Genomic DNA, 26548 nt, shown 5'->3' with positions numbered 1-26548 from the left:
TATTTCAATTTTTGGGTTGTAAAACTGATTCCTGCTTTGCAAGAGATCCAAATGGCAATCCATATTGGTACAGCTTCTGTCAACTTAGTGTGTGTGTGCATGTAGAAGAGTGATTGTTTTCATAAAACCTATCCAATTCAATGGTGACACTGAAATACCATAAATACACTTAGTGTATTAATGGGGTCGACAGACTAATTCAAACTTACTAATTGAGTAATCTCTGTTTGCCTTGACTTGAACATCTACAGAAAGCGGCAGTTACTATGACAACTTTTCTTAGACATCTGATTTCGTGGCGTGCTTTTAATTTAACTATCACAGCGTAGTGGTGGGTGGACATGTTTAAGATGAGCCAGCTTGGAGAGTCTGTCCATGGGAATATCTGAGTCAGCCGTTCCCCCCCAAGCACATCCAATGGACATTTTAATCAGTTGGGTATGTTATCCCTCAGTCGAAGGTGTTTCCGTCTCCAATACTGGAGCCAGCAGAGAAGGCTTTAATAGACAAAACTGGTGTTAACTGGCTGCCAAGTTTCCACTGTAGACCGCTCTCTTTCATATCTAGGCTGGGTAGGCCCCCCTAGCTCTGCAAGTGACAGTTTGGTGGTGGTGGGCTCTGGCCACTCTGTAAACTTGCACCAACGGTGAAAAGGTCTTAGGAGAAACCTAGGGTTCGGGCATCTTATGAGTCCAACACAAAACACCCTCCTCCTCTCATCTCTATCCCTGATCATCCATGATCCATACCTTCTCTCCACATTCCTTATCTTTTCACATGCAGTCTAGTCTTCATATACAGTACCTCGGAAAGTATTCAGACCCCTTGACTTTTTCCACATTTTATTAAAATGTATTAAATGTATTAAATATTTTGTTTTCCTGAGCAATCTACACACAATACCCCATAATGACAAGAGCGAAAATGGGTTTTTATATTTGTTTTGCCAATTTATTACAAATAAAAAACACCTTATTTAGAAAAATATTCAGGCCCTTTGCTATGAGACTCAATTGAGCTCAGGTGCATCCTGTTTCCATTGATCCTCCTTGAGATGTTTCTACAACTTGATTGGAGTCCACCTGTTGTAAATTCAATTGATTGGACATGATTTGGCAAGGCACACACCTGTCAATATATGGTTCCACAGTTGACAGTGCATGTCAGAGAAAAAACCAAGCCACGAGGTCCAAGGAATTGTCCGTAGAGCTCCAAGACAGGATTGTGTTGAGGCACAGATCTGGGGAAGGGTACCAAAAAATGTCTGCAGCATTGAAGGTCCCCAAGAACACAGTAGCCTCCATAATTTTTAAATGGAAGATGTTTGGAACCACCAAGACTCTTCCTAGAGCTGGCCACCCAGCCAAACTGAGCAATCGGGGGAGAAGGGCCTTGACAGAGCTCTAGAGTTCCTCTGTGGAGATGGAGAACCTTCCAGAAGGACAACCATCTCTGCAGCACTCCACCAATCAAGCCTTTATGGTAGAGTGGCCAGACGGAAGCCACTCCTCAATAAAAGGAAAATGACAAGGTTCTCTGGTCTGATGAAACATAGATTGAACTATTTGGCCTGAATGCCAAGCGTCACGTCTGGAGGAAACCTGGCACCATCCCTACGGTGAAGCATGGTGGTGGCAGCATCATGCTGTGGGGATGTCTTTCAGCGGCAGGGACTGGGAGACTAGTCAGGTTTGAGGCAAAGACGATAGGAGTGAAGTACAGAGAGATCCTTGATGAAAACCTGCTCCAGAGCACTCAGGACCTCAGCCTGGGGTGAAGATTCACCTTCCATCAGGACAATGACCCTAAGCACACAGCCAAGACAATGCAGGAGTGACTTCGGGACAAGTCGCTGAATGTCCTTGAGTGGCCCTGCCAGGAGGGCCCGGATTTTAACCTGATCGAACATCCCTGGAGAGACCTGAAAATAGCTGTGCAGCGACGCTCCCCATCCAACCTGACAGAGCTTGAGAGGATCTGCAGAGAAGAATGGGGGGAAAACTCCCCAAATACAGGTGTGCCAAGCTTGTAGCGTCATACCCAAGAAGACTTGAGGCTGTAATTGCTGCCAAAGATGCTTCATGAAGTACTGAGTAAAGGCTCTGAAGACTTTTATGTAAATGTGATATTTCAGTTTTCTTTTATATATATATATGTATGTATTTGCAAAAATTCTAAAAACCTGTTTTTGCTTTGTCATTATGGTGTATTGTGTTTGATGAGGGGGAAAAAAACGATTTAATCAATTTTAGAATAAGGCTGTAATGTAACAAAAATTTGAAAAAGTCAAGGGGTCTGAATACTTTCCAAATGCACTGTATGACTCTGACGTGTGTGTGTGTGTGTGTGTGTGTGTGTGTATGGTTGCCCACATGCGTTTTGAGCTCGGCTACGCTCCTTTGTCTTTTACTGTATCTCTGTTTACTGAGACAGATCATGCTAATGGATTGAAACTAAACAAACCATGTCTGTATCTTAACACAACCTGACTGTGCGACTGGTTTGACGACGTGCTGTAAAATGTAGCACCCTCCTTTCACAATAGGTTATGCACTGCCGGTCAGCCAATCACCCTGTTAGCATGCTGCCAAACTGCATTAGCCTGCTGCAAAAGCACTGACACACCTCCTCTAACCAGTACAGAGTGGTGTCTGTCTGTATGGGCATCCAAGCTGTGCAGGTGATCGGGTTGCCATGAGGGTTGGCGTCAATGGAATGGTTACCATTGCGGACGTTTTTGCTTCTTTTAACTGAGGATTACGCCATGTGGACCACAACATGTAATTACATTCACATAAACCCCTTTGTTCACATTCACTGGCAGTCTCTGACAGATTCCAAGCCCTATCTGCATCATCTCCTGGACTGGACAGTGGCGTGCCAGCATGCTGGCTCCTAATGGGGAAGTGAGGAGAGATGATGGAAGGCCCTACCAGATGCCTCAGACACATGGGGCCAGCCGAGGAGAGGGGTTTGGGGGGTGGGTGGCTATCCCTGGCGAGCTCTCTGATACCCCCATCGGGTCCCTTCCTGCTTGGCTGGCACTGGCCCAGGAGATGTGTCTGTTAAGGTGTCAGCATTCTTCAGTTCGGCTGGCGCCGAGGTCGGCTAGGCGAACCGAACAAGTGTGCTTGTATACTCCCTTAAAAGACCCTCACTTGAAAAATGAGAAAAAAGCGGGGATAGTATTTTTTGTCAAATTTGAGACGCCAGTATACACTTCTTCAAAATAGTCCAAATTAATCTAAGATAACTTAAGAAATCTGTTATTCATTTTGAAGTTTTTGCTGAGGAGATCTTAGTCTCGCAATTTTACATCTAACTAAGATGTTTGGTGCAGTATTTGTCTCTTATTTAATTTTTTGCATGAAAATGAGTCATCTCTTGTTGAATGACAACAGACTTTATTGAAGAATCCCTACTATTGACCAATCACCGACGAAGGGGCGTAGACTTCGGCTACTGACTTCGGCTTGCCTCCAAAAAAATGGTTGTATGCCTGAACAACTGAAGTGAACAAAAACATCACAAAAAGTTGGCATTATATATGCACTAACTCTTCCAAACTATTTTGTCTGGGAAGCATGTGGATACTAGCCACACCACACACACACACACACACACACACACACACCCTTCCTGCTGAGAGGGTACAGTGGGCCGGCAGTCCCTGGGTACCTACGGAAAAGAGGAGACTGTGCTATTTCTGGGGCTGCTAAGACTCATACTCCCAGCCCTGAGACGAACAGACAGAGATGGGGAGAGAGAGAGAGAGAGAGCAATGATGAGGGAAAGGGGGACTTAAAGAAAGCGAGAGAAAGAACAGTCTTCTTCTCGGTGAGCCAACAGAAGTGGACTGTATCGGCCAGGGTAACTGAGAGCCAAGAATCTTGTTCTCTCTCTCATCTTAATTAGGTTGGCCCCACCTGTGACAAAGAAAGCATACAAGGCCTTTTTGTATGAGAACACTCAGACCTCTGTGTGGACAGGACACATATGAATCCTATCAGGGCTGATCTTTATGAAAGACTTGACATTTGCAGTCTGGCTTTTATACGGAGGGAGAGCAATGAGCATGTGGAGGACATTTTCTGAGAGCTGGAATGAATCACTAGATTACTGTATGACGTGGCTCCCTCCCTCTGCCAGACCCTTTCAGTTTTTCTTTCCTGACCATGGTTTTTTAGGCAGTTGTTTTATCGGCCATATTGGCTATGCAAATTTTGGTGGCTACATGTATTAATTATTTGATATTTTTATGCAAAGTTTCGCTGGACAGACTAACACCGTTGATATTGAATAAGGATTTGTGCTGTTTAATTACAGCTAACCATATACTATTATCCACTACACAGCAGGTTATGCTGCCCTCAAGGCTGCTAGCAAAAGCTAATCCTCAGCAGCACTAAACAGGTTAGCGCCCTTCCTCTAAAAATCACTCGCTCTCTATTCCACCTGGCTTTCCTTATTATGCACCACCCTGGCTTATTATGCACCATTCTTGCTAAAGGGTGTCTGCAAAGAGGAGAGATTTTGGTCCAGTTCAGCCTCTGTCAGGCCATCGGTTGATAATACACACTGCTTTGAGTTTTAGAAGCAGCTATTTCAGTTTTCTTGTTCTTTCTCTCTCTCTCTAAATGAAATGGATTTTCCAACTACTTGCAGACAGTGGTGATAAAATGTGTATGACATCTTGCCCTTTGTGGAATATCTTTGTGTCTGTATTCTTGTCTCCTTCATCTGGGTTGCAATTTCTAGCCTGGTCCCAGATCTGTTTGTAGTGTCTTTCCAACTCCTATGGTTATTGACGTGACTATGACCGTAGGAGTTGGCAAGACAGCACAAACAGATCAGGGACCAGTCTATGTAATCCAAAATCCCACCCAGATGGTAAAGATGGCTAAAACCTTGAGTCTACTCTGCGCTACCTACTTAAGATCTCATACTTAACAGCTGAAGCATGGCCAGTGTGCAAAAGCAACCATGGTCATATTGTTCTCAAGGCTCATAGAGGCGAAGAAGTTAATCCACTCCTTGAGGCCATGTGTTGCTACTAAACTTTTGGCATCCATGTTGGATTGTGCCCTCATGTCCAGGCAGTTTTTTTTAATGCATATCAGTTGAGGGGTATCTGGTTAGGTTAGCAAGCCCATGATGTTTTTTTGAAGCTGTGTAGCGTTTGTCAGGGTGTAGGGCTCAGTGTTAACGTAATAGTATTAGCGGCCGGGAGATCTGTTTACCGTGCACACACAGCCTTGTTTTTCTGCCGGTGATTGTGCCGCTGATTGCATTAGGAGGGGCTACCCTTAACAGTTATGTATGAACACACCATGGTGCTGCTGCGACGCTCGTTGCTAATTCAGCCAACTGTGTGTGTGCGCTTGTTTGCATATAGGCCTATATGTGACGTCCTTGGACCTAATGTATTGTGCCTTGCTGTGTGTAAACCCTATATGCAGCCTACTACCCATTGTGCACTGTTACATCACAATGTGATTTAGGCCCCATCTATGCCAGGACATTGGCTCCAGAGCTCTTCGTTCCTGATGCGCTTATTTCATTAGAATGCTGTGTATTATTAGATTTAGTCTAGTCGTTTTAGTTTTTTGGAAAGAATTAGGCAATCTGAAGCCGAAAAAAAGCACACTTTGCCAATACCCCTTTAACTTCCATTTCAAGACAATACGCCTATGAGAAAAAGCTTCAAGAGTGCAGCTTTTGGACCCATACGAAGAGTTTGGCTAGTAAAGATTATTATTATTATGTAGATGATCTATTGATCTGCTCTCCTTTCTCTCCATAAACCTGTGGCTGTATGTCTCTTACGACTGACTAGTTACATATGGAGATTTATGAGCATAATAATGCATTGCGCCTTTCCCATATGAAATGTGTGCTGTCCATGAGGGATCAGTCCCTGCGTCACACACACACACACACCTTGAGGATTTATTTCCAGGACCACGTCATGAAACTGGGCGCCATGGCGACCGACCGAGAGAACAGAGAAACAAGAGTTGTATTCTGTCTCCTCCATCTCTTCCCTCTGTCCTTTGACCACCCTCTTTCACCCACTGTATTTTTACCTATTCTCACTGTTAGCTAGACCCGTGCAGATGTGAGTCATGCAACTCTGCCAAGGGAAATTAGCATACCGTGCATGCCATGCCGTATCCCATAGGCTGCGTGTGAGTTTCAAGTTTGGGGAAGCAAATTTTCACCAGAAAAATGCACCTTTATAATAAAGCATTCCCATGCATCATCATATTTCCAGACTTATGTAAAATAGCCTACTATTCCTAATGTGATGAGTAGATTGGATAGTCATAATTTAGGCTAATAATAATATAACTTAATCATTGAATGCATGGCTGTAGGCTATATCAAATCAAATGTATTTATAAAGCGCTTCTTACATCAGCTGATATCTCAAAGTGCTGTACAGAAACCCAGCCTAACACCCCAAACAGCAAGCAATGCAGGTGTAGAAGCACTGTGGCTATGAAAAACTCCCTAGAAAGGCCAGAACCTAGGAAGAAACCTAGAGAGGAAACAGGCTATGAGGGGTGGCCAGTCCTCTTCTGGCTGTGCCAGGTGGAGATTATAACAGAACATGGCCAAGATGTTCAAATGTTCATAGGTGACCAGCACGGTCAAATAATAATAATCACAGTGGATGTCGAGGGTGCAACAGGTCAGCACCTCAGGAGTAAATGTCAGTTGGCTTTTCATAGCCGATCATTGAGTATCTCTATCGCTCCTGCTGTCTCTAGAGAGTTGAAAACAGCAGGTCTGGGACAGGTAGCACGTCCGGTGAACAGGTCAGGATTCCATAGCCGCAGGCAGAACAGTTGAAACTGGAGCAGCAGCACGGCCAGGTGGACTGGGGACAGCAAGGAGTCATCAGGCCAGATAGTCCTGAGGCATGGTCCTAGGGCTCAGGTCCTCCAAGAAAGAGAGAAAGAGAGGGAGAGAGAGTTAGAGAGAGCATACTTAAATTCACACAGGACACCGGATAAGACAGGAGAAATACTCCAGATATAACAGACTGGCCCTAGCCCCCCGACACAAACTACTGCAGCATAAAAACTGGAGGCTGAGACAGATACATTTCTTCTTTCTTTGCACAGGAACATCTTGTTCTTTTATGAACACTTCATGCAATTCTACTACACTTTATATGACTGGAGACATTAGCAGAATCTTTTTTTAATACAACAAAAATGACAGAGTAGCCTACTCTGCTGACACTGACAAACAGATCAATTAAAACGATGTTGTTTGATCCATCTAATCGTCCTATGAGAAGGGTAGACACATACAATTATGACGTTCATCTAACCTGGAGGAGGACATTATTGTCCAAAAACTAACTTTCAAGTAGCACTAACCCAACCATGAAAGAGTGAATATGCACACTCACCGGGAATATGACCCATACGTTCAGCTGGTGCTAATAAGATAGTATACTGTTCACTCAATTAAATTGAGAATTTTGATAACTAAAAGACATTAGTCTTTTCATTGTCCTTTCTTTACAGCAATAGACATTTGCTTTCCAAATGATATTTTCCTTCAATTGTATTTTGAAATATTGCGATATGCCTGGCTGGGCTTCTACTTTTCACTGACATTCGCAACTCAACAATCATCTATGTGGGTATTTGCCAGGCGCGCTGCCCAAATTGCGGCGCTTTCTGACTGTAGGCAATGCGGTTTAAAATAATGTTTACATTTTTTTTTATTTCACCTTTATTTAACCAGGTAGGCCAGTTGAGAACAAGTTCTCATTTACAACTGCGACCTGGCCAAGATAAAGCAAAGCAGTGCGACACAAACAACAACACAGAGTTACACATGGAATAAACAAACATACAGTCAATAACAAAATAGAAAAGTCTATAAACAATGTGTGCAAATGAGGTAAGATAAGGGAGGTAAGGCAATAAATAGGCCATAGTGGCAAAATAATTACAATTTAGCAATTAAACACTGGAGTGATAGATTAGAGATACTGGGGTGCAAAGGAGCAATTTATTAAAATAAATAACAGTATGGGGATGAGGTAGTTGGAGGGGCTATTTACAGATGGGCTATGTTCAGGTGCAGTGATCTGTGAGCTGCTCTGACAGCTGGTGCTTAAAGTTAGAGTGGGAGATATGAGTCTCCAGTTTCAGTGATTTTTTGCAATTTGTTCCAGTCATTGGCAGCAAAGAACTGGAAGGAAAAGCGGCCAAAAGAGGAATTGACTTTGGGGGTGACCAGTGAAATATACCTGCTGGAGCGCGTGCTACGGGTGGGTGCTGCTATGGCAACCAGTGAGCTGAGATAAGGCGGGGCTTTACCTAGCAAAGACTTATAGATGACCTGGAGCCAGTGAGTTTGGCGACGAATATGAAGCGAGGGCCAGCCAACGGATGGCACTGTGATAGACTGCATCCAGTTTGCTGAGTAGAGTGTTGGAGGCTATTTTGTAAATGACATTGCCGAAGTCAAGGATCGGTAGGATAGTCAGTTTTACGAGGATCCACAGCTTATATGTTTTTAAAGAAGCTAATGATCCTCTCTGGCCAAATCATGCTTTCTAGTGTAGTAGCTTATTTGAAATTATTTTATGAGTTTCTGCATCGACAGGAGTAAGATAATTAGGCTATATAATTTTGCCAATTTACTTTAGGGGAAGCTTAGCTCCTAGCCTCATGGACGCGCCGACTGTGTCGTATGCCAATCTTTTGGCGGTTTTAAATCCGCATTTGTTAGTGAATATATTTCAGTCTCTGGAGTAAAGTCCATTGTTCCTTTTCTAATCCAGAATTCATTAATGAGTGGGTTGACTGAGTCATCCATTTTTGAATGCCTTGCTGCTTGCTTTGTGTCTTTCTTGGGCTAAAAGTTTTGCAGCTACTTTTATTTCTTTAGTCACAGCTTTTTCCAACCTGTTTATGTCTGTTCTGCAGTGATAATATGGTGTTGCCACCTGCTAGGTGCCAACTTTCCTCTCGCTCGCTCTCTCTCTTTTTCTTTCTCTCTCTATCCATCCCCAGGGTATGGTGATATAATGGCCTTGGCCACTCTCAGACCTCCGCCGGGTGCCGAGGGTATCCCACAATGCCCTGTGGCTGGCGGGCTGCCCGGGCGGAGGTGATGGCAGAGTGAACGAGCCTCTCCTTTAGAAATTACTGATAGATGGAGTGAAGAAGTGAAGCACCCTGGGGCTTCTGTGTTCCTGTGGCTCCGCACAGACGCCACGGTAACAAGGCCGCAGAGTCCTAGAGGAAATGATGTCACCGAGTTACAAAGGCTACTGAGTCACTTAGGCCCTTGACGACACAGACATCATCCCAACTCAATGTGTGGCTGCAGATGGAGTGTCCATGGAGTGTAATCTCTTGTCTGGGATTTTAAACCACTCAGACACCTCTGATAGGCTATACTTCCTATCTATCACTCTCACCTCCCAATGCTTCAGTCAGTGGTTAAAGTGTGTCCGTGTCCGATAGACAGATAGGCAGTACATACTGTAGCTGCAAGTTAAGGCACTCGGATGAAGCTTTTTGGCCTGCTTCTTATGAACGTGAATGGCGGCCATTTTGAAATCTTCAGGGGAATCGATTGTGTTATTTAATGTGTTAGTTTAGGACTTAGCCTACTTGAAGGATATTTTATCACTGTAATTATAATTTTCTGTGTGAAGAAAGGGTGTATAGAAGCTATAGTGTCTTTTGGTGTGACAGTTGAGGATTGTGTGAAGTGTCAGGTCACAGGTCATAGGGAGAGGGGCTAGCTGAGAGGTGAGGATGAGAATAATGTCTGGTGGGAGGCCCTGTTAGAACTTGCTGGTTTCAACTCTGAAAGGAGTTAACTGAAGTGTTAAAACACAACGTGTTAAAGTGGCACTTCTGTTGTCCATGACCTTGATAACATCCAACTCAACAACCTTCAACTCGGTTGTGAAAGTGTTAAAATATCCTTGGTGGTTACAATTTTCCACTCTGTTGACTATCTGGTGGTCTGAACTAATGGCTTTGCTATGAAATTATGTTCCCTTGTAGAGTGTCTGGGGGGGGGGGGGTTGTACTTTGTTTGACCCCAAATGAGTTACCGATCAAACCTTTTTAGTGGCAGCTGGGTCTGACCTAATTGTCAATTGGACTGTGTATGAAAGCGGTCTGGTATTGTGACACCAGTGACGTGAAATGTTCAAAACGTTGCTGATAGAAATGTCAGCTAATGAATAGAGCTGATATGATTCCTTACTCTGTGACAGACAAATCATTTCTGTTCAACAGATACAGATTTGTTCTAAATCTGTAACATTTTCTCACTTCTGAACAGGGCCACATTGCTCTGACCCAGACATGGAGAGTCAGGGGTTTGTTTTGTTAGCTCTGCGTCCTGTCTCTGCCTGAATGAACTCCCAGTAGGCTAGCCTAATGCTAATTACTCACTGTGTTCTACAGACAGTGTTCTGTGAATACAGGTTATTTATAGTTTAGCTCAACCCTGATACACAATAGGGGTTTGATACCTCCACAGAGAGGTTTCAAATCCCATACAAATGAATGGGATCAAATGAAGCCAAAAGGAGCAATCAAAGCTCCACATGCAGTCCCAGAGCTACATGTTGCAGATCTCTGTCCCATACAAAAGAAAATATTGTCACATATGGATGTGTAGGTTGTCTCAACAGGTCCTTTATTAAGTTTATTTCCAATGAACTACAACATATTTACAATAGTTGGTTGGATACATTTTGTAGCAGCTGACAAAGTCCCAGCCTGTTTGTCTTGACTTCCTACCAGCCTGGTGTTCACACAACATTTGGTGCTGTGTGATTTAGAATGTACCGTCTCCAAGAGACCCTTTTTAGACATTTTCTCTGCTCTGTTCTAGAAATGTCTCCCTTTTGCAACTTTTAATAAACCGGATAGATATTTTGATTGACTTTACCAACGACTGCTCTTCTTTTTGTTCATCTGGAAATTCCTATTCCAACAGGTACGGGGGATATCGTGGCGATCATGATTCCGGAACCCAAGGGTCGGGAGATCGCCGCTCTACTAGAACGCAACGTCACGGTGACCGTGCACATCACCATAGGAACGAGGAACCTTCAGAAGTATGTGAGCAGAACGTCGGTGGTGTTCGTCTCCATCTCCTTCATCGTCCTGATGATCATCTCCCTGGCATGGCTCATCTTCTACTACATACAGCGGTTCAGATACGCCAACGCTCGCGACCGCAATCAGGTACGGTTCACTGTACAGACACATGAATGTAGTCATTTGTACACCCCCCCCCCCCCCCCCCCCAAATAACCCCCCAAATAACAATAACGAGGCTATATACAGGGGGTACCAGGTCAATGTGAGGCACAGAGTGAGTGTAGCATTATAACCAACCATCTGAAGGGATTATAACATAAACACATGGTTGGTAAAGTCATCCTACTGTATTTCAGTGTGTTGTCTCTGATCACACACAGGTTGTCTTCTACTATATACAGCGGTTCAGATATGCCAACGCTCGTGACCGCAACCAGGTTCTGTAATGACAGCGGAATCTAACAGTTTGACCACAGTATGAACATACTTTTTCTATATCTATATGTGGAGCAGTTGCTTTTCTCTGAGGTGATTCGTCTTCTCCAAACCTTCCCCTGGTTTTTTCTTCCAGAAATGAAGGCCAAAGTTAAAAATAGCGCAACAGCTGGATTTGCTAGCGGAAACCTGTTGGACCGCCAACCGTGTAGTCCTGTTGGACCGTGTAGTCAATGCACACACCGTGGCCCACACTCTTAGAAAAAAAGGTGCTATCTAGAACCTTAAAGGGTTCTTCGGATGTCCCCATAGGAGAACTCTTTGAAGAACCCTTTTGGTTGCAGGGAGAATTATTTTGGTTCCAGGTAACCCTTTTGGGTTGCATGTGGAACCCTTTCTACAGAGGGTTCTACATGGAACCAAAAATTGTTCTTCAAAGGGTTTTCCTATGGGGACAGCTGAATAAACTTTTTGGAAACCTTTTTTCTAAGACTGTCATATGTTGACACAAATGTTACAGACAACCACGTGGGTTGTCAAGGGGAATGGGCACCATGGTGACAATTTTTTGATTTTTCATACCTGCTGGAGTTGAATTGTGATTCACTCCAAGAACTCGCCAGGCCTGAAACCACAAATCTGTTCTCTGTTGATGTCACAATGACTTCCCTTGATGATTGATTGAGAGCAGCTGTGGGCAGTGGCCTGGTCTGATGCAGTTCTTTTCCACAGTGAGAGTAGACCTAGATAGCGAGGGTTAGCAGCCTACCTTTCTCTCAATGTCTCTTAGATAAATACTATCATCCACAAAATCTCTCCCTCCCTCCCTCCCTCATGCATTTAGCTCTCTCCCTCCCTCTCTTTGTCTCTCTCTTTCCCTTTTTTCATACCTTGCACAACTCAATGACCTGACTCTGCCTGTGTTTTCTGCTCTGGTCTGCAACAAGGGGTTAACTGTCTGCTCAGAGACACTGCTATGTCAACATCACTAAGCGACTGTTCACCCTGCCGTGTTAAAACGTTACACAGCCTCTCAGAACATCTCCTTCAGATCTATTAACCAGTAATATGGTCCACTTTGGTTCAGATGGGGACAGTGGATCTCAGGCCCTTTCTCTAACCTTGAAACGTGTCCATTCCTTGTCTTGTCAGTGGTTATTGGATATATAGGACATTCCAGACATTCTTTTTTGGGTTGGGTTGCCAGGTTGGGTTGCTTATCTTTCCCCCACCTTCTTTGTTGTTCTTTGATCTTCTATGAGCAGAGACGTCTCGGAGACGCAGCCAAGAAGGCCATCAGTAAGCTCCAAGTACGAACCATCAGGAAAGGAGACAAGGTAGACCTGGCTGCATACTTTACTAACCTCTTCTATGATGTTGGATAAATGTGTTACGAAGGTTGTTATGAATGATACTGCCACACTCGTAAAGGTTTCATGACTGGTTTCATGAAGGGGTTATCAATGCCTTATGTATAGACCCTCTTCAAGTAAAGTGTTTCCAAAACCACCTATTTAAGTAGCAGTGATATGACCTTGATTGTAGGGTTTTAAACCGAAGCGAACCGTTTCCCCACGCTCCTGCTAAGCGCAGCATTTGATAATGACTGACTCATTTTGTGTGTGTGTGTGTGTGTGTGTGTGTGTGTGTGTGTGTGTGTGTGTGTTTTTTTTAATTAATTATACACGCTGCATGGCTTTTGATCCGCTCCGCTTTATTCACCTTCCAGGAAATTAAAACGAGACTAGACAACCAACCAAATGTCTCCTGTGTGTTTGGTGTTCTAGGAAATGGAGTCTGACTTTGACAACTGCGCTGTGTGCATCGAGGGCTATAAAGCGAATGATGTTGTTAGGATATTGCCGTGCAGGTACGACAGCCTCTGCCATTTTTCAGTGTAACTAGAGAGAGCAGACACAATGACAGCCATTACTATCATTGTCTCCTATAGATCATGTGTTGCAGTAGGTCTATTGCTAATGATTGGTAGTCATTAATATGCTACAATAAGATTCTGTTCTGTACCTGAGAGCATAAGTAGAGCATGGTGAGTGATGCTATGTTACCATGGAGACTGTTACTATGGATGACATCATCAAGGCTGTGCGTGTTCGTGTGTGTGACTCGGTCCTCAGGCACATCTTCCATAAAAGCTGTGTGGACCCCTGGCTTCTGGACCACCGGACCTGTCCCATGTGTAAAATGAACATCCTCAAAGCGCTGGGAATACCAGTAAGGAGTTTCTGTCTTTCAAAATCTATCCATCTCTCTTTCATTCCCAACCCTGATCCTGGAGAGATTTTATTTTTGGAAAGTTTTTTTGTTGTTTATATTTGATTTGATTGATTTCAGCCCAACTTTGACTGTGGGGATGACATTCCGCCAGACTATGAGATGTCAGTGGGAGGCCCGCCCACCAACCCCATCACAGGGGCCAGTGACATCACGGTGAACAGGGAGGAGAGCTCGGTGGTGCTGGACATGATGGACATGGACAGGACGATAGGGCTGTCTCAGGTCTACCACGACGCTCACGAGACACTACCACAGGCCGGGGACAGCCGGCACATCGCCAGCAGTGAGTATAGACACACACCTATGCACCTACACACACACACCTACACACACACACACCTACACACACACACACATATTATTATACCTTTATTTAAACAAGGAACACAGACTGAGACCAAGGTCTCTTTTACAGCTGGGCCCTGCGTATACTTGTTACACATGCAGTTTAGGTACAATGATTAAGAAACTACACAAGACAAACAAAACGATCACAGATAACACAAAAAAATCCAGCAGCAGATTATTACATTTACACATAGGTTATTCCCCTAACAGCACAAGAACTTGCATTACCCAAAACAGTTACAAGCAATACAAAAATAAAATCCTTCAATAAATATTTAAAATGGAGCAAGGGGGACAGGAGTCTGAAGTTTAAGTTTAATCTGCAGGCTATTCCATAGGCAAGGAGCGTAACAGGAAAAGGCAGCCATACCCAACTCTGTGGAAATCACATGGGCCTCAAGTGTAATCCATGCTTGAGACCTGGTTTTAGGAATTATAATTCTAATATTGATGAGTGGTTAGAAGGTAGTTCATTCAGAAGTGCTTTATAGACAAACACGAGAGCATGTTGTTCTCGTCTCATAGACAGCGAAGTCCAACCAACATTTTGATATAAAACACAGTGGTGAGTTCTGTATCTAGCACCTGTAATAAACCTAATTGCGCAATGATAAGTAGCATCCAGCGATTTAGTGGATGCCGTAGTATGTAGATAATATCCCCATAATCTATAACAGACAAAAGTAGCTTGCACATTTTGGCTTCTATTTGTAGAGGACAAACATGTCCTGTTTCTATAGAGGAAGCCTAGCTTGATTTTTAGCCATTTACAAAGTTTGTCAATATGCATTTTAAAAGACAGTTTATCATCCAACCATATCCTTAAGTAAGCTCGTAAGTGCAAGTGTATTTTCAACCAACTTTTTGAACCTATTAAAAATCATAAAATGTGTTTTCTTTGCATTTAAAACAAGTTTCAGCTGTATAAAAGACCCTTGTAATATCTTAAAATCTGTCTCCAATAGTGATAATATGCTTGGTCAGCCGTTGAAGCGATAGAATACATGACCGTGTCATCAGCATATAAATGAATTTGACACTTTCTTATCTTATCACAGATATTGTTTATGTAGAGAGTGAACAGTAATGGACCAAGTATCGAACCTTGTGGGACCCCTTTAACCAACTCCAATGGCTCCGACTGGATGCCGTCGACTCTAACAGCCTGACTTCTATCCTTTAGATAGTCATGAAACCAACGACAGGCATCCAATCCCAGTCCTATTGACGACAGCTTACCCAAAAGTATTGCATGGTCTACAGTGTCAAAAGCTTTAAATCTATGAACAAGGCGGCACAGTACTTTCTATTATCTAGAGCATTAGTAATATCATTTACAACACGTACAGTGGCTGTAAAAGTACTGTGTTTAGGTCTGAAGCCAGATTGATTACTAGAAAGAGTATTGTTAACAGTTAAAAAAGATTGTAGTTGCCTATTCACCAATGACTCTAGAATTTTAGCCAAACAGGAGAGCTTAGAGATGGGCCGATAATTATCCAATTCACTACCATCACCTCCCTTGAGGAGTGGTAAAACAAATGCTGTTTTCCAAGATTTAGGAATCTTTCCTACGACAGATGTTTGATTAAAGATATGCGTCACTGCACTAGCAATAATAGGTGCCGCACACTTGAGTAAATATGGATCCAGATTGTCAGCGCCTAATGATTTCTTAGAATCTATAGCAGATAGTGCAGATAAGACCTCATCTTCTGTGACTTTTTGAAAATTAAAAACTCGCTTACTGTTTTCCACATCAGCTGAAGGCCGAGGGACTGAAACAATAGACCGGTCAGGATGCGCATCAACACACACACACACACGCGCAAACAAACATATGCGCATCAACACACACACACACAAATATACGCATATGCATGTAACACACTCTCTCACACACACCTATGCTTTGGTTCCATCCCAGCACTAACAGAACTTCTTCAACTAACCTGTACTTCCTCAACACAAACCAGTGAACTCACACCGGAACACTCCCCCATACCTGTCATGTTCAGAGCTGTGCTATGGTGGGGTATAAAAGGGGTACTGTATTCTGAAATGGACCACAGTGTCCTCTCTGTCTCCACCAGAACAGAGAGTAGTTGCTCTCTCTGACAGACCACAATGTCCTGGTTCTTCACATGTGCGTCCACAGCGACACCCTATTACCTATATAGTGCACTGTTTTTGACCAGGGGTCATAGGACTCTAGTCAAAAGTAGTGCACTATATAGGTAATACGGTACCATTTCAAATGCAGCTTTGTACTGGCGTGGCTTAGCTAGTCCAGGGCTGCTGTTCTGGCGTGGCTTAGCTAGCCCGGGGCTGCTGTACTGGCGTGGCTTAGCTAGCCCGGGGCTGCTGTACTGGCGTGGCTTAGCTAGCCCAGGTCTGCTGTACTGGCGTGGCTTAGCTAGCCCAGGGCTGCTGTACTGGCGTGGCTTAGCTATCCCAGGGCTGCTGTTCTGGCGTGGCTTAGCTAGCCCGGGGCTGCTGTACTGGCGTGGCTTAGCTAGCCCGGGGATGCTGTACTGGCGTGGCTTAGCTAGCCCGGGGCTGCTGTACTGGCGTGGCTTAGCCAGCCCGGGGCTGCTGTACTGGCGTGGCTTAGCTAGCCCAGGTCTGCTGTACTGGCGTGGCTTAGCTAGCCCAGGTCTGCTGTACTGGCGTGGCTTAGCTAGCCCAGGGCTGCTGTACTGGCGTGGCTTAGCTATCCCAGGGCTGCTGTTCTGGCGTGGCTTAGCTAGCCCGGGGCTGCTGTACTGGCGTGGCTTAGCTAGCCCGGGGATGCTGTACTGGCGTGGCTTAGCTAGCCCGGGGCTGCTGTACTGGCATGGCTTAGCTAGCTCGGGGCTGCTGTACTGGCGTGGCTTAGCTAGCCCGGGGCTGCTGTACTGGCGTGGCTTAGCTAGCCCGGGGCTGCTGTACTGGCGTGGCTTAGCTAGCCCGGGGCTGCTGTACTGACGTGGCTTAGCTAGCCCAGGGCTGCTGTACTGACGTGGCTTAGCTAGCCCAGGGCTGCTGTACTGACGTGGCTTAGCTAGCCCAGGGCTGCTGTACTGACGTGGTTTAGCTAGCCCAGGGCTGCTGTACTGACGTGGTTTAGCTAGCCCGGGGCCAGAACTAGGCCATCAGCCACCTGCTTTACTGTTCCCTGAATCCAGTCCCTAGCCAGAGCAGGAGAGAAGGAATAGTGCTCCCTTTTTTCAAAGTCACAAGCTAACCCAAATGCATTGGCATGGTTTACATACGTAGCATCAGAGTATGTTTTAAGGTTGCCATGCTTGCTATTAGCAAGTTGTTAGCATAAGGCACTACAGCACTGAGCCATTGATAGGCACATTGTGTTTTTTTGAGATAGCCTGTTTGTTTAACAGCTGGTTAGCACATGGAACTTATTAGGCGGTGTGTGTGTGTGTGTGTGCCTGCCTGCAGTCGGCCCAGAGAGTGGGGCAGGAGTGTGTTGACACTGGCACGGCCCACTTCCTGTCCTGCCCACCGTGCTGAATTTCCACCTGCAGTTGGTGGGGCCCCCGACCAAAACTCTCGCCTCTCGAGTCTCTCGTACCAATGGAACAAGTTAATGCTGCCTTAGTGACAGCGTCTTATTAGCTTCCTGAGGCCTCTACTGTACCTTAAAGACCTGGTAAACACTTTGGACAGCGTCAAGCTGCTATGCCCCTTTAAAACATTACAAAACTAGGGAGAACCTTGTACTTTTTTTATCCCTCCCTCATTCCCATAAAACAAGCTGACTTCTTGCGCTTCCATGAATGCCAGTCAATGTTCTACCTTCAAGGTAGTTGAACATTTTTTTACACCGAGTTTACATGCCTGTATGTCTTTCAACTGTGCACAGCTTGTCCCCTTTTCGAGCCTTGGCATTGCTTGTCACACCTACCTTAGTGTTAAATATGATCTTTCTCGGTTCCATCCCGGGGCGTATTCAAAATCCCCCACCTGCTGTTTATTTTAAACCCCGGGATGGATCCGCGTTGTCAGGGAGAGTGATTTGTGGGTTGCGCAAAACGCAGAGCCCAATCGGGCTGAGTCACTGCTTATGGAATGGCACGGCAGCACTGCCACTCTAGGCCTTTAGCCTTATTGTAGTCTGGCTGTCACCAGCACGATAGCTTACTGCAGTATAGGCAGTAAAACAAATTTGGCGTGCACTGAGGGGAATGACATTTGGGGTAGGGAGAAAGAAAGCTCCAGGCCCATAGTCACAGTGTCTCGAAATAGGAAGGCTGTACATATAATGGTATTTACTACGATCTAAACTGCAGAACTGATCCTAGATCAGTACTCCCCTCGAAGAGCAACGCAGTATGTCTTAGGGGTACACTGCTAAGTAGGACGACTTAGCCAGCTGACTTTAACAACCAGAAATAACAGTTTATTTTCTGGTTCGTTAAGAAAGCTAAGTTTAGATATGCGTTTTTGGTTGTTGACTCAATTAGACCACGACCATTTCAATTTTATCTTTATAAAAAAAAACGACAAAGATATTTCAGAATATTTAGCTGGCTAACTCATTGAACCTGCTTTGTGTTGTACCTCTCTGATTTGAAGTGACGACCTGCAGAGCTGTTCATGTTGAGTCATACAGGACAATTACACCTCCAAGTAGCTGAGTCATGCTCCTGGTCTTTCCTACCTGATATAACGGTTTGATTTCCCCAGTGATGTTATCATAGATAGGTAGCACTGCAGAGGCTCCTGGCAGCCGTAGGTCTGTCAGCCTGGCTTCTAAGGGGATTATGATAAGAGGTGTGTGTGTGTGTGTGTGTGTGTGTGTGTGTGTGTGTGTGTGTGTGTGTGTGTGTGTGTGTGTGTGTGTGTGTGTGTGTGTGTGTGTGTGTGTGTGTGTGTGTGTGTGTGTGTGTGTGTGTGTGTGTGTGTGTGTGTGTGTGTGTGTGTGTGTGTGTGTGGAATAGATGATGAGATGTGTGTCTGCCTGTCTGCTAGAGACAGTCTGCAGTGCTGAGACAGGGTTCTGGCTCCTCCCAGTGATAGCTTACCCCCACTGGACACACATCAACCCATCTGGAGGGGTTGTCATGGTTACATGGGCGGGCACACACTCTCTTCCTTTCTCCCCCTTCTTCATCTCTCTCTCCCAATAACATTCACTGTCAGTTTCTCTCTTTATCAATCTCCCTCTATTTCTTTCTCTCTCTCTCTCTCTCTCTCTCTCTCTTAGACTTGAGCTACTGACTCTCTCCTAACGCAAGCCTTAACATCTCCTCCTCTCACATCTCTCTCTCTGTTCCTCACCAGCCTCTCTCTCTCTGTTCCTCACCAGCCTCTCTCTCTCTGTTCCTCACCAGCCTCTCTCTCTCTGTTCCTCACCAGCCTCTCTCTCTGTTCCTCACCAGCCTCTCTCTCTCTCTGTTCCTCACCAGCCTCTCTCTCTGTTCCTCACCAGCCTCTCTCTCTGTTCCTCACCAGTCTCTCTCTGTTCCTCACCAGTCTCTCTCTGTTCCTCACCAGCCTCTCTCTCTGTTCCTCACCAGTCTCTCTCTCTGTTCCTCACCAGTCTCTCTCTGTTCCTCACCAGTCTCTCTCTGTTCCTCACCAGCCTCTCTCTCTGTTCCTCACCAGCCTCTCTCTCTGTTCCTCACCAGTCTCTCTCTCTGTTCCTCACCAGTCTCTCTCTCTCTGTTCCTCACCAGTCTCTCTCTCTGTTCCTCACCAGTCTCTCTCTGTTCCTCACCAGTCTCTCTCTCTGTTCCTCACCAGTCTCTCTCTCTGTTCCTCACCAGTCTCTCTCTCTGTTCCTCACCAGTCTCTCTCTCTGTTCCTCACCAGTCTCTCTCTCTGTTCCTCACCAGTCTCTCTCTGTTCCTCACCAGTCTGTCTCTCTCTGTTCCTCACCAGTCTCTCTCTCTCTCTGTTCCTCACCAGTCTCTCTCTCTGTTCCTCACCAGTCTCTCTCTCTCTGTTCCTCGTCAGTCTCTCTCTGTTCCTCTGTTCCTCACCAGTCTCTCTCTGTTCCTCACCAGTCTCTCTCTGTTCCTCACCAGTCTCTCTCTGTTCCTCACCAGTCTCTCTCTCTGTTCCTCACCAGTCTCTCTCTCTGTTCCTCACCAGTCTCTCTCTGTTCCTCACCAGTCTCTCTCTGTTCCTCACCAGTCTCTCTCTCTCTCTGTTCCTCACCAGTCTCTCTCTGTTCCTCACCAGTCTCTCTCTCTCTCTGTTCCTCACCAGTCTCTCTCTCTCTGTTCCTCACCAGCCTCTCTCTCTCTGTTCCTCACCAGCCTCTCTCTCTGTTCCTCACCAGTCTCTCTCTCTCTGTTCCTCACCAGTCTCTCTCTGTTCCTCACCAGTCTCTCTCTCTGTTCCTCACCAGCCTCTCTCTCTCTGTTCCTCACCAGTCTCTCTCTCTGTTCCTCACCAGTCTCTCTCTGTTCCTCACCAGTCTCTCTCTCTGTTCCTCACCAGTCTCTCTCTCTGTTCCTCACCAGTCTCTCTCTCTGTTCCTCACCAGTCTCTCTCTCTGTTCCTCACCAGTCTCTCTCTCTGTTCCTCACCAGTCTCTCTCTCTGTTCCTCACCAGTCTCTCTCTCTGTTCCTCACCAGTCTCTCTCTCTCTGTTCCTCACCAGTCTCTCTCTGTTCCTCACCAGCCTCTCTCTCTCTGTTCCTCACCAGTCTCTCTCTGTTCCTCACCAGCCTCTCTCTGTTCCTCACCAGTCTCTCTCTGTTCCTCACCAGTCTCTCTCTCTCTGTTCCTCACCAGTCTCTCTCTGTTCCTCACCAGTCTCTCTCTCTGTTCCTCACCAGTCTCTCTCTCTGTTCCTCACCAGTCTCTCTCTCTCTGTTCCTCACCAGTCTCTCTCTGTTCCTCACCAGTCTCTCTCTCTCTGTTCCTCACCAGTCTCTCTCTGTTCCTCACCAGTCTCTCTCTCTGTTCCTCACCAGTCTCTCTCTCTGTTCCTCACCAGTCTCTCTCTCTCTGTTCCTCACCTGTCTCTCTCTGTTCCTCACAAGTCTCTCTCTGTACCTCACTAGTCTCTCTCTCTGTTCCTCACCAGTCTCTCTCTGTTCCTCACCAGTCTCTCTCTGTTCCTCACCAGCCTCTCTCTCTGTTCCTCACCAGTCTCTCTCTCTCTCTCTGTTCCTCACCAGTCTCTCTCTCTGTTCCTCACCAGTCTCTCTCTCTGTTCCTCACCAGTCTCTCTCTCTGTTCCTCACCAGCCTCTCTCTCTGTTCCTCACCTGTCTCTCTCTGTTCCTCACCAGTCTCTCTCTGTTCCTCACCAGTCTCTCTCTCTGTTCCTCACCAGTCTCTCTCTCTGTTCCTCACCAGCCTCTCTCTCTGTTCCTCACCTGTCTCTCTCTGTTCCTCACCAGTCTCTCTCTGTTCCTCACCAGTCTCTCTCTGTTCCTCACCAGTCTCTCTCTCTCTGTTCCTCACCAGTCTCTCTCTCTGTTCCTCACCAGTCTCTCTCTCTCTGTTCCTCACCAGTCTCTCTCTCTGTTCCTCACCAGTCTCTCTCTGTTCCTCACCAGTCTCTCTCTCTCTCTCTCTGTTCCTCACCAGTCTCTCTCTGTTCCTCACCAGTCTCTCTCTGTTCCTCACCAGTCTCTCTCTCTCTCTCTCTGTTCCTCACCAGTCTCTCTCTCTCTCTCTCTGTTCCTCACCAGCCTCTCTCTGTTCCTCACCAGCCTCTCTCTCTGTTCCTCACCAGTCTCTCTCTGTTCCTCACCAGTCTCTCTCTGTTCCTCACCAGTCTCTCTCTCTGTTCCTCACCAGTCTCTCTCTGTTCCTCACCAGTCTCTCTCTGTTCCTCACCAGTCTCTCTCTGTTCCTCACCAGCCTCTCTCTGTTCCTCACCAGCCTCTCTCTCTGTTCCTCACCAGCCTCTCTCTCTGTTCCTCACCAGTCTCTCTCTCTGTTCCTCACCAGTCTCTCTCTCTCTGTTCCTCACCAGTCTCTCTCTCTGTTCCTCACCAGTCTCTCTCTCTGTTCCTCACCAGTCTCTCTCTCTGTTCCTCACCAGTCTCTCTCTCTCTGTTCCTCACCAGTCTCTCTCTCTCTGTTCCTCACCAGTCTCTCTCTGTTCCTCACCAGTCTCTCTCTCTGTTCCTCACCAGTCTCTCTCTCTCTGTTCCTCACCAGCCTCTCTCTGTTCCTCACCAGCCTCTCTCTCTGTTCCTCACCAGCCTCTCTCTCTGTTCCTCACCAGCCTCTCTCTCTGTTCCTCACCAGTCTCTCTCTCTGTTCCTCACCAGTCTCTCTCTCTCTGTTCCTCACCAGTCTCTCTCTCTCTGTTCCTCACCAGCCTCTCTCTGTTCCTCACCAGCCTCTCTCTCTGTTCCTCACCAGCCTCTCTCTCTGTTCCTCACCAGTCTCTCTCTCTGTTCCTCACCAGTCTCTCTCTCTCTGTTCCTCACCTGTCTCTCTCTGTTCCTCACCAGCCTCTCTCTCTCTGTTCCTCACCAGTCTCTCTCTGTTCCTCACCAGCCTCTCTCTGTTCCTCACCAGCCTCTCTCTGTTCCTCACCAGCCTCTCTCTCTGTTCCTCACCAGCCTCTCTCTCTGTTCCTCACCAGTCTCTCTCTCTGTTCCTCACCAGTCTCTCTCTCTGTTCCTCACCAGTCTCTCTCTCTGTTCCTCACCAGTCTCTCTCTCTGTTCCTCACCAGTCTCTCTCTCTGTTCCTCACCAGTCTCTCTCTCTGTTCCTCACCAGTCTCTCTCTCTGTTCCTCACCAGTCTCTCTCTCTGTTCCTCACCAGTCTCTCTCTCTGTTCCTCACCAGTCTCTCTCTCTGTTCCTCACCAGTCTCTCTCTCTGTTCCTCACCAGTCTCTCTCTCTGTTCCTCACCAGTCTCTCTCTCTGTTCCTCACCAGCCTCTCTCTGTTCCTCACCAGCCTCTCTCTCTGTTCCTCACCAGCCTCTCTCTCTGTTCCTCACCAGTCTCTCTCTCTGTTCCTCACCAGCCTCTCTCTCTCTGTTCCTCACCAGTCTCTCTCTCTGTTCCTCACCAGTCTCTCTCTCTGTTCCTCACCAGTCTCTCTCTCTCTCTCTGTTCCTCGCCATTCTCTCTCTCTCTCTGTTCCTCACCAGTCTCTCTCTCTCTGTTCCTCGTCAGTCTCTCTCTCTCACTCTGTTCCTCGTCAGTCTCTCTCTGTTCCTCGTCAGTCTCTCTCTCTCTCTCTCTCTCTGTACCTCGCCAGTCTCTCTGTCTTTGTTCCACGCCAGCCTCTCTCTCTCTCTGTTCCTCGCCAGTCTCTCTCTCTCTCTCTGTTCCTCGCCAGTCTCTCTCTGTTCCTCGCCAGTCTCTTTCTGTTCCTCACCAGTCTCTTTCTGTTCCTCGCCAGTCTCTCTCTCTCTCTCTGTTCCTCGCCAGTCTCTCTCTGTTCCTCACCAGTCTCTTTCTGTTCCTCACCAGTCTCTTTCTGTTCCTCGCCAGTCTCTCTCTCTCTCTCTGTTCCTCACCAGTCTCTCTCTGTTCCTCACCAGTCTCTTTCTGTTCCTCACCAGTCTCTCTCTCTCTCTGTTCCTCACCAGTCTCTCTCTGTTCCTCACCAGTCTCTCTCTCTCTCTGTTCCTCACCAGTCTCTCTCTCTCTGTTCCTCGCCAGTCTCTCTCTCTCTGTTCCTTGTCAGTCTCTCTCTCTCTCTCTGTTCCTTGTCAGTCTCTCTCTCTCTCTCTGTTCCTTGTCAGTCTCTCTCTCTCTCTCTGTTCCTCACCAGTCTCTCTCTCTCTGTTCCTCACCAGTCTCTCTCTCTCTGTTCGTCGCCAGTCTCTCTCTCTCTCTCTGTTCCTTGTCAGTCTCTCTCTCTCTCTCTGTTCCTCGTCAGTCTCTCTCTGTTCCTCATCAGTCTCTCTCTGTTCCTCATCAGTCTCTCTCTCTCTCTCTGTACCTCGCCAGTCTCTCTCTCTTTGTTCCATGCCAGCCTCTCTCTCTCGCTCTCTGTTCCTCGCCAGTCTCTCTCTCTTTGTTCCACGCCAGTCTCTCTCTCTTTGTTCCACGCCAGCCTCTCTCTCTCTCTCTCTGTTCCTCACCAGTCTCTCTCTCTCTCTCTGTTCCTCACCAGTCTCTCTCTCTCTCTCTGTTCCTCACCAGTCTCTCTCTCTCTCTCTCTCTCTCTCTCTCTCTCTCTGTTCCTCGCCAGTCTCTCTCTCTCTCTCTGTTCCTCACCAGTCTCTCTCTCTCTGTTCCTCAACAGTCTCTCTCTCTCTGTTCCTCAACAGTCTCTCTCTCTCTGTTCCTCAACAGTCTCTCTCTCTCTATTCCTCAACAGTCTCTCTCTCTCTCTGTTCCTCAACAGTCTCTCTCTCTCTGTTCCTCACCAGTCTCTCTCTCTCTCTCTCTCCCTCTCTCTCTCTCTCTGTTCCTCACCTCTCTCTCTCTCTCTCTCTCTCTCTCTCTCTCTCTCTCTGTTCCTCACCAGTCTCTCTCTCTCTCTGTTCCTCACCAGTCTCTCTCTCTCCCTCTGTTCCTCGCCAGTCTCTCTCTCTCTCTCTGTTCCTCGCCAGTCTCTCTCTCTCTCTCTCTGTTCCTCGCCAGTCTCTCTCTCTCTCTCTCTCTCTGTTCCTCACCAGTCTCTCTCTCTCTCTGTTCCTCACCAGTCTCTCTCTCTCTCTCTGTTCCTCACCAGTCTCTCTCTCTCTCTCTGTTCCTCACCAGTCTCTCTCTCTCTCTCTGTTCCTCGCCAGTCTCTCTCTCTCTCTCTCTCTGTTCCTCGCCAGTCTCTCTCTCTCTGTTCCTCGCCAGTCTCTCTCTCTCTCTCTCTCTGTTCCTCACCAGTCTCTCTCTCTCTCTCTCTCTGTTCCTCACCAGTCTCTCTCGCTCTCTCTCTCTCTCTCTCTCTCTCTCTCTCTCTCTCTCTCTCTCTCTCTCTCTCTCTCTCTCTGTTCCTCACCAGTCTCTGTGTCTGTGAATAGCAGCTGGCATAACTTAGAGCCTGAACTCCTGCTGCTATGCCAGAGCCTTTCAGGACACGCCCTCAGACTCCCTGCCCTCTCTCTCCCTCTCTCCCTCCCTCCCTCCAAGCCTTTATGTAACCATGACAAAATGGAGCCATGGACAGACAGGATTGAACTGTTATATATTAGTATTAGGTTGGCATTTACCTCCTTGAGGATGCAGCTCATGTTTGGTGCCTGCTTGCAACTTGTATGGTTGTAAAATTGGTTCCACTTTTACTAAGCAATTCAAATAGCTTATGCCAGTGTATTTGGAAATGGATGATGTGTAATTAACACACACACACTGTTTAGTTCTGTTGTGTTGGTTGTCAAGCGAGACTCTCATTATCAGCCCGTCACACAGTCTGTGTTCTTCCTGCATCAATTAGCTGGGAGTTAATGGGAGTTCTGTTGTTTGTTTGTCGTGGCGCTAACTAGCTCACGGTGCCGTCTGACAACCGCCCCGAGATGAAGGCTCTGATCTATCAGGGTTCTGCTGAATTGCCGTGTTGCAGTGACAGATCGCGGTGCACGCCGTGCCCGCCAGCGTAAACAACGAGCGCTGTCTGTTAACTTATTACGGTTATCCTTCACTTTGGACCGTGCTACAGCATGTTGCCAAAAAAAGGCCTGATTTGCTGCTGGAAAGTGGGACAGGAGTGGTGTTAGTCCATAGAGAACATATGTGAAGTAGATTGATGGTCCCCTGTACTGCTCTAGTTGTTTTCTATTCATATGACTGTGTAGCGCTGCTATCTCCTAAGACCCGGTGTAGCACTGCTATCTCCTAAGACCCGGTGTAGCGCTGCTATTTCCTAAGACCCGGTGTAGCTCTGCTTTCCCCTAAGACCCGGTGTAGCTCTGCTATCTCCTAAGACCCGGTGTAGCGCTGCTATCTCCTAAGACCCGGTGTAGCGCTGCTATCTCCTAAGACCCCGTGTAGCGCTGCTATCTCCTAAGACCCGGTGTAGCGCTGCTATCTCCTAAGACCCGGTGTAGCGCTGCTATCTCCTAAGACCCGGTGTAGCGCTGCTATCTCCTAAGACCCGGTGTAGCGCTGCTATCTCCTAAGACCCGGTGTAGCGCTGCTATCTCCTAAGACCCGGTGTAGCGCTGCTATCCCCTAAGACCCGGTGTAGCGCTGCTATCCCCTAAGACCCGGTGTAGCGCTGCTATCCCCTAAGACCCGGTGTAGCGCTGCTATCCCCTAAGACCCGGTGTAGCGCTGCTATCTCCTAAGACCCGGTGTAGCGCTGCTATCTCCTAAGACCCGGTGTAGCGCTGCTATCCCCTAAGACCCGGTGTAGCGCTGCTATCTCCTAAGACCCGGTGTAGCGCTGCTATCCCCTAAGACCCGGTGTAGCGCTGCTATCTCCTAAGACCCGGTGTAGCGCTGCTATCTCCTAAGACCCGGTGTAGCGCTGCTATCTCCTAAGACCCGG

At 46.8% G+C, this 26548-nt stretch overlaps 1 protein-coding gene across 1 annotated transcript in view; it reads left to right on the top strand.

Moving 5' to 3' along the window:
* LOC106593996 (RING finger protein 150) overlaps positions 1-26548 on the top strand; it is a 34520-nt gene that overhangs the window by 1919 nt on the left and 6053 nt on the right. Inside the window, exons 2-6 of the mRNA XM_045722806.2 lie at positions 10999-11249; positions 12806-12877; positions 13328-13410; positions 13676-13772; positions 13893-14118. Of these exons, the coding sequence (XP_045578762.1) occupies positions 10999-11249; positions 12806-12877; positions 13328-13410; positions 13676-13772; positions 13893-14118 (729 nt within the window). The remainder of the gene's footprint in view (positions 1-10998; positions 11250-12805; positions 12878-13327; positions 13411-13675; positions 13773-13892; positions 14119-26548) is intronic.

This window comes from Salmo salar, chromosome 08 (genome assembly GCF_965601325.2).
Source record: "Salmo salar chromosome 08, fSalSal1, whole genome shotgun sequence".
Lineage (NCBI taxonomy): Eukaryota > Metazoa > Chordata > Actinopteri > Salmoniformes > Salmonidae > Salmo > Salmo salar.
The sequence above is the reverse complement of the archived record's forward strand: the minus strand, read 5'-3'. Positions and strand labels throughout refer to the sequence as shown.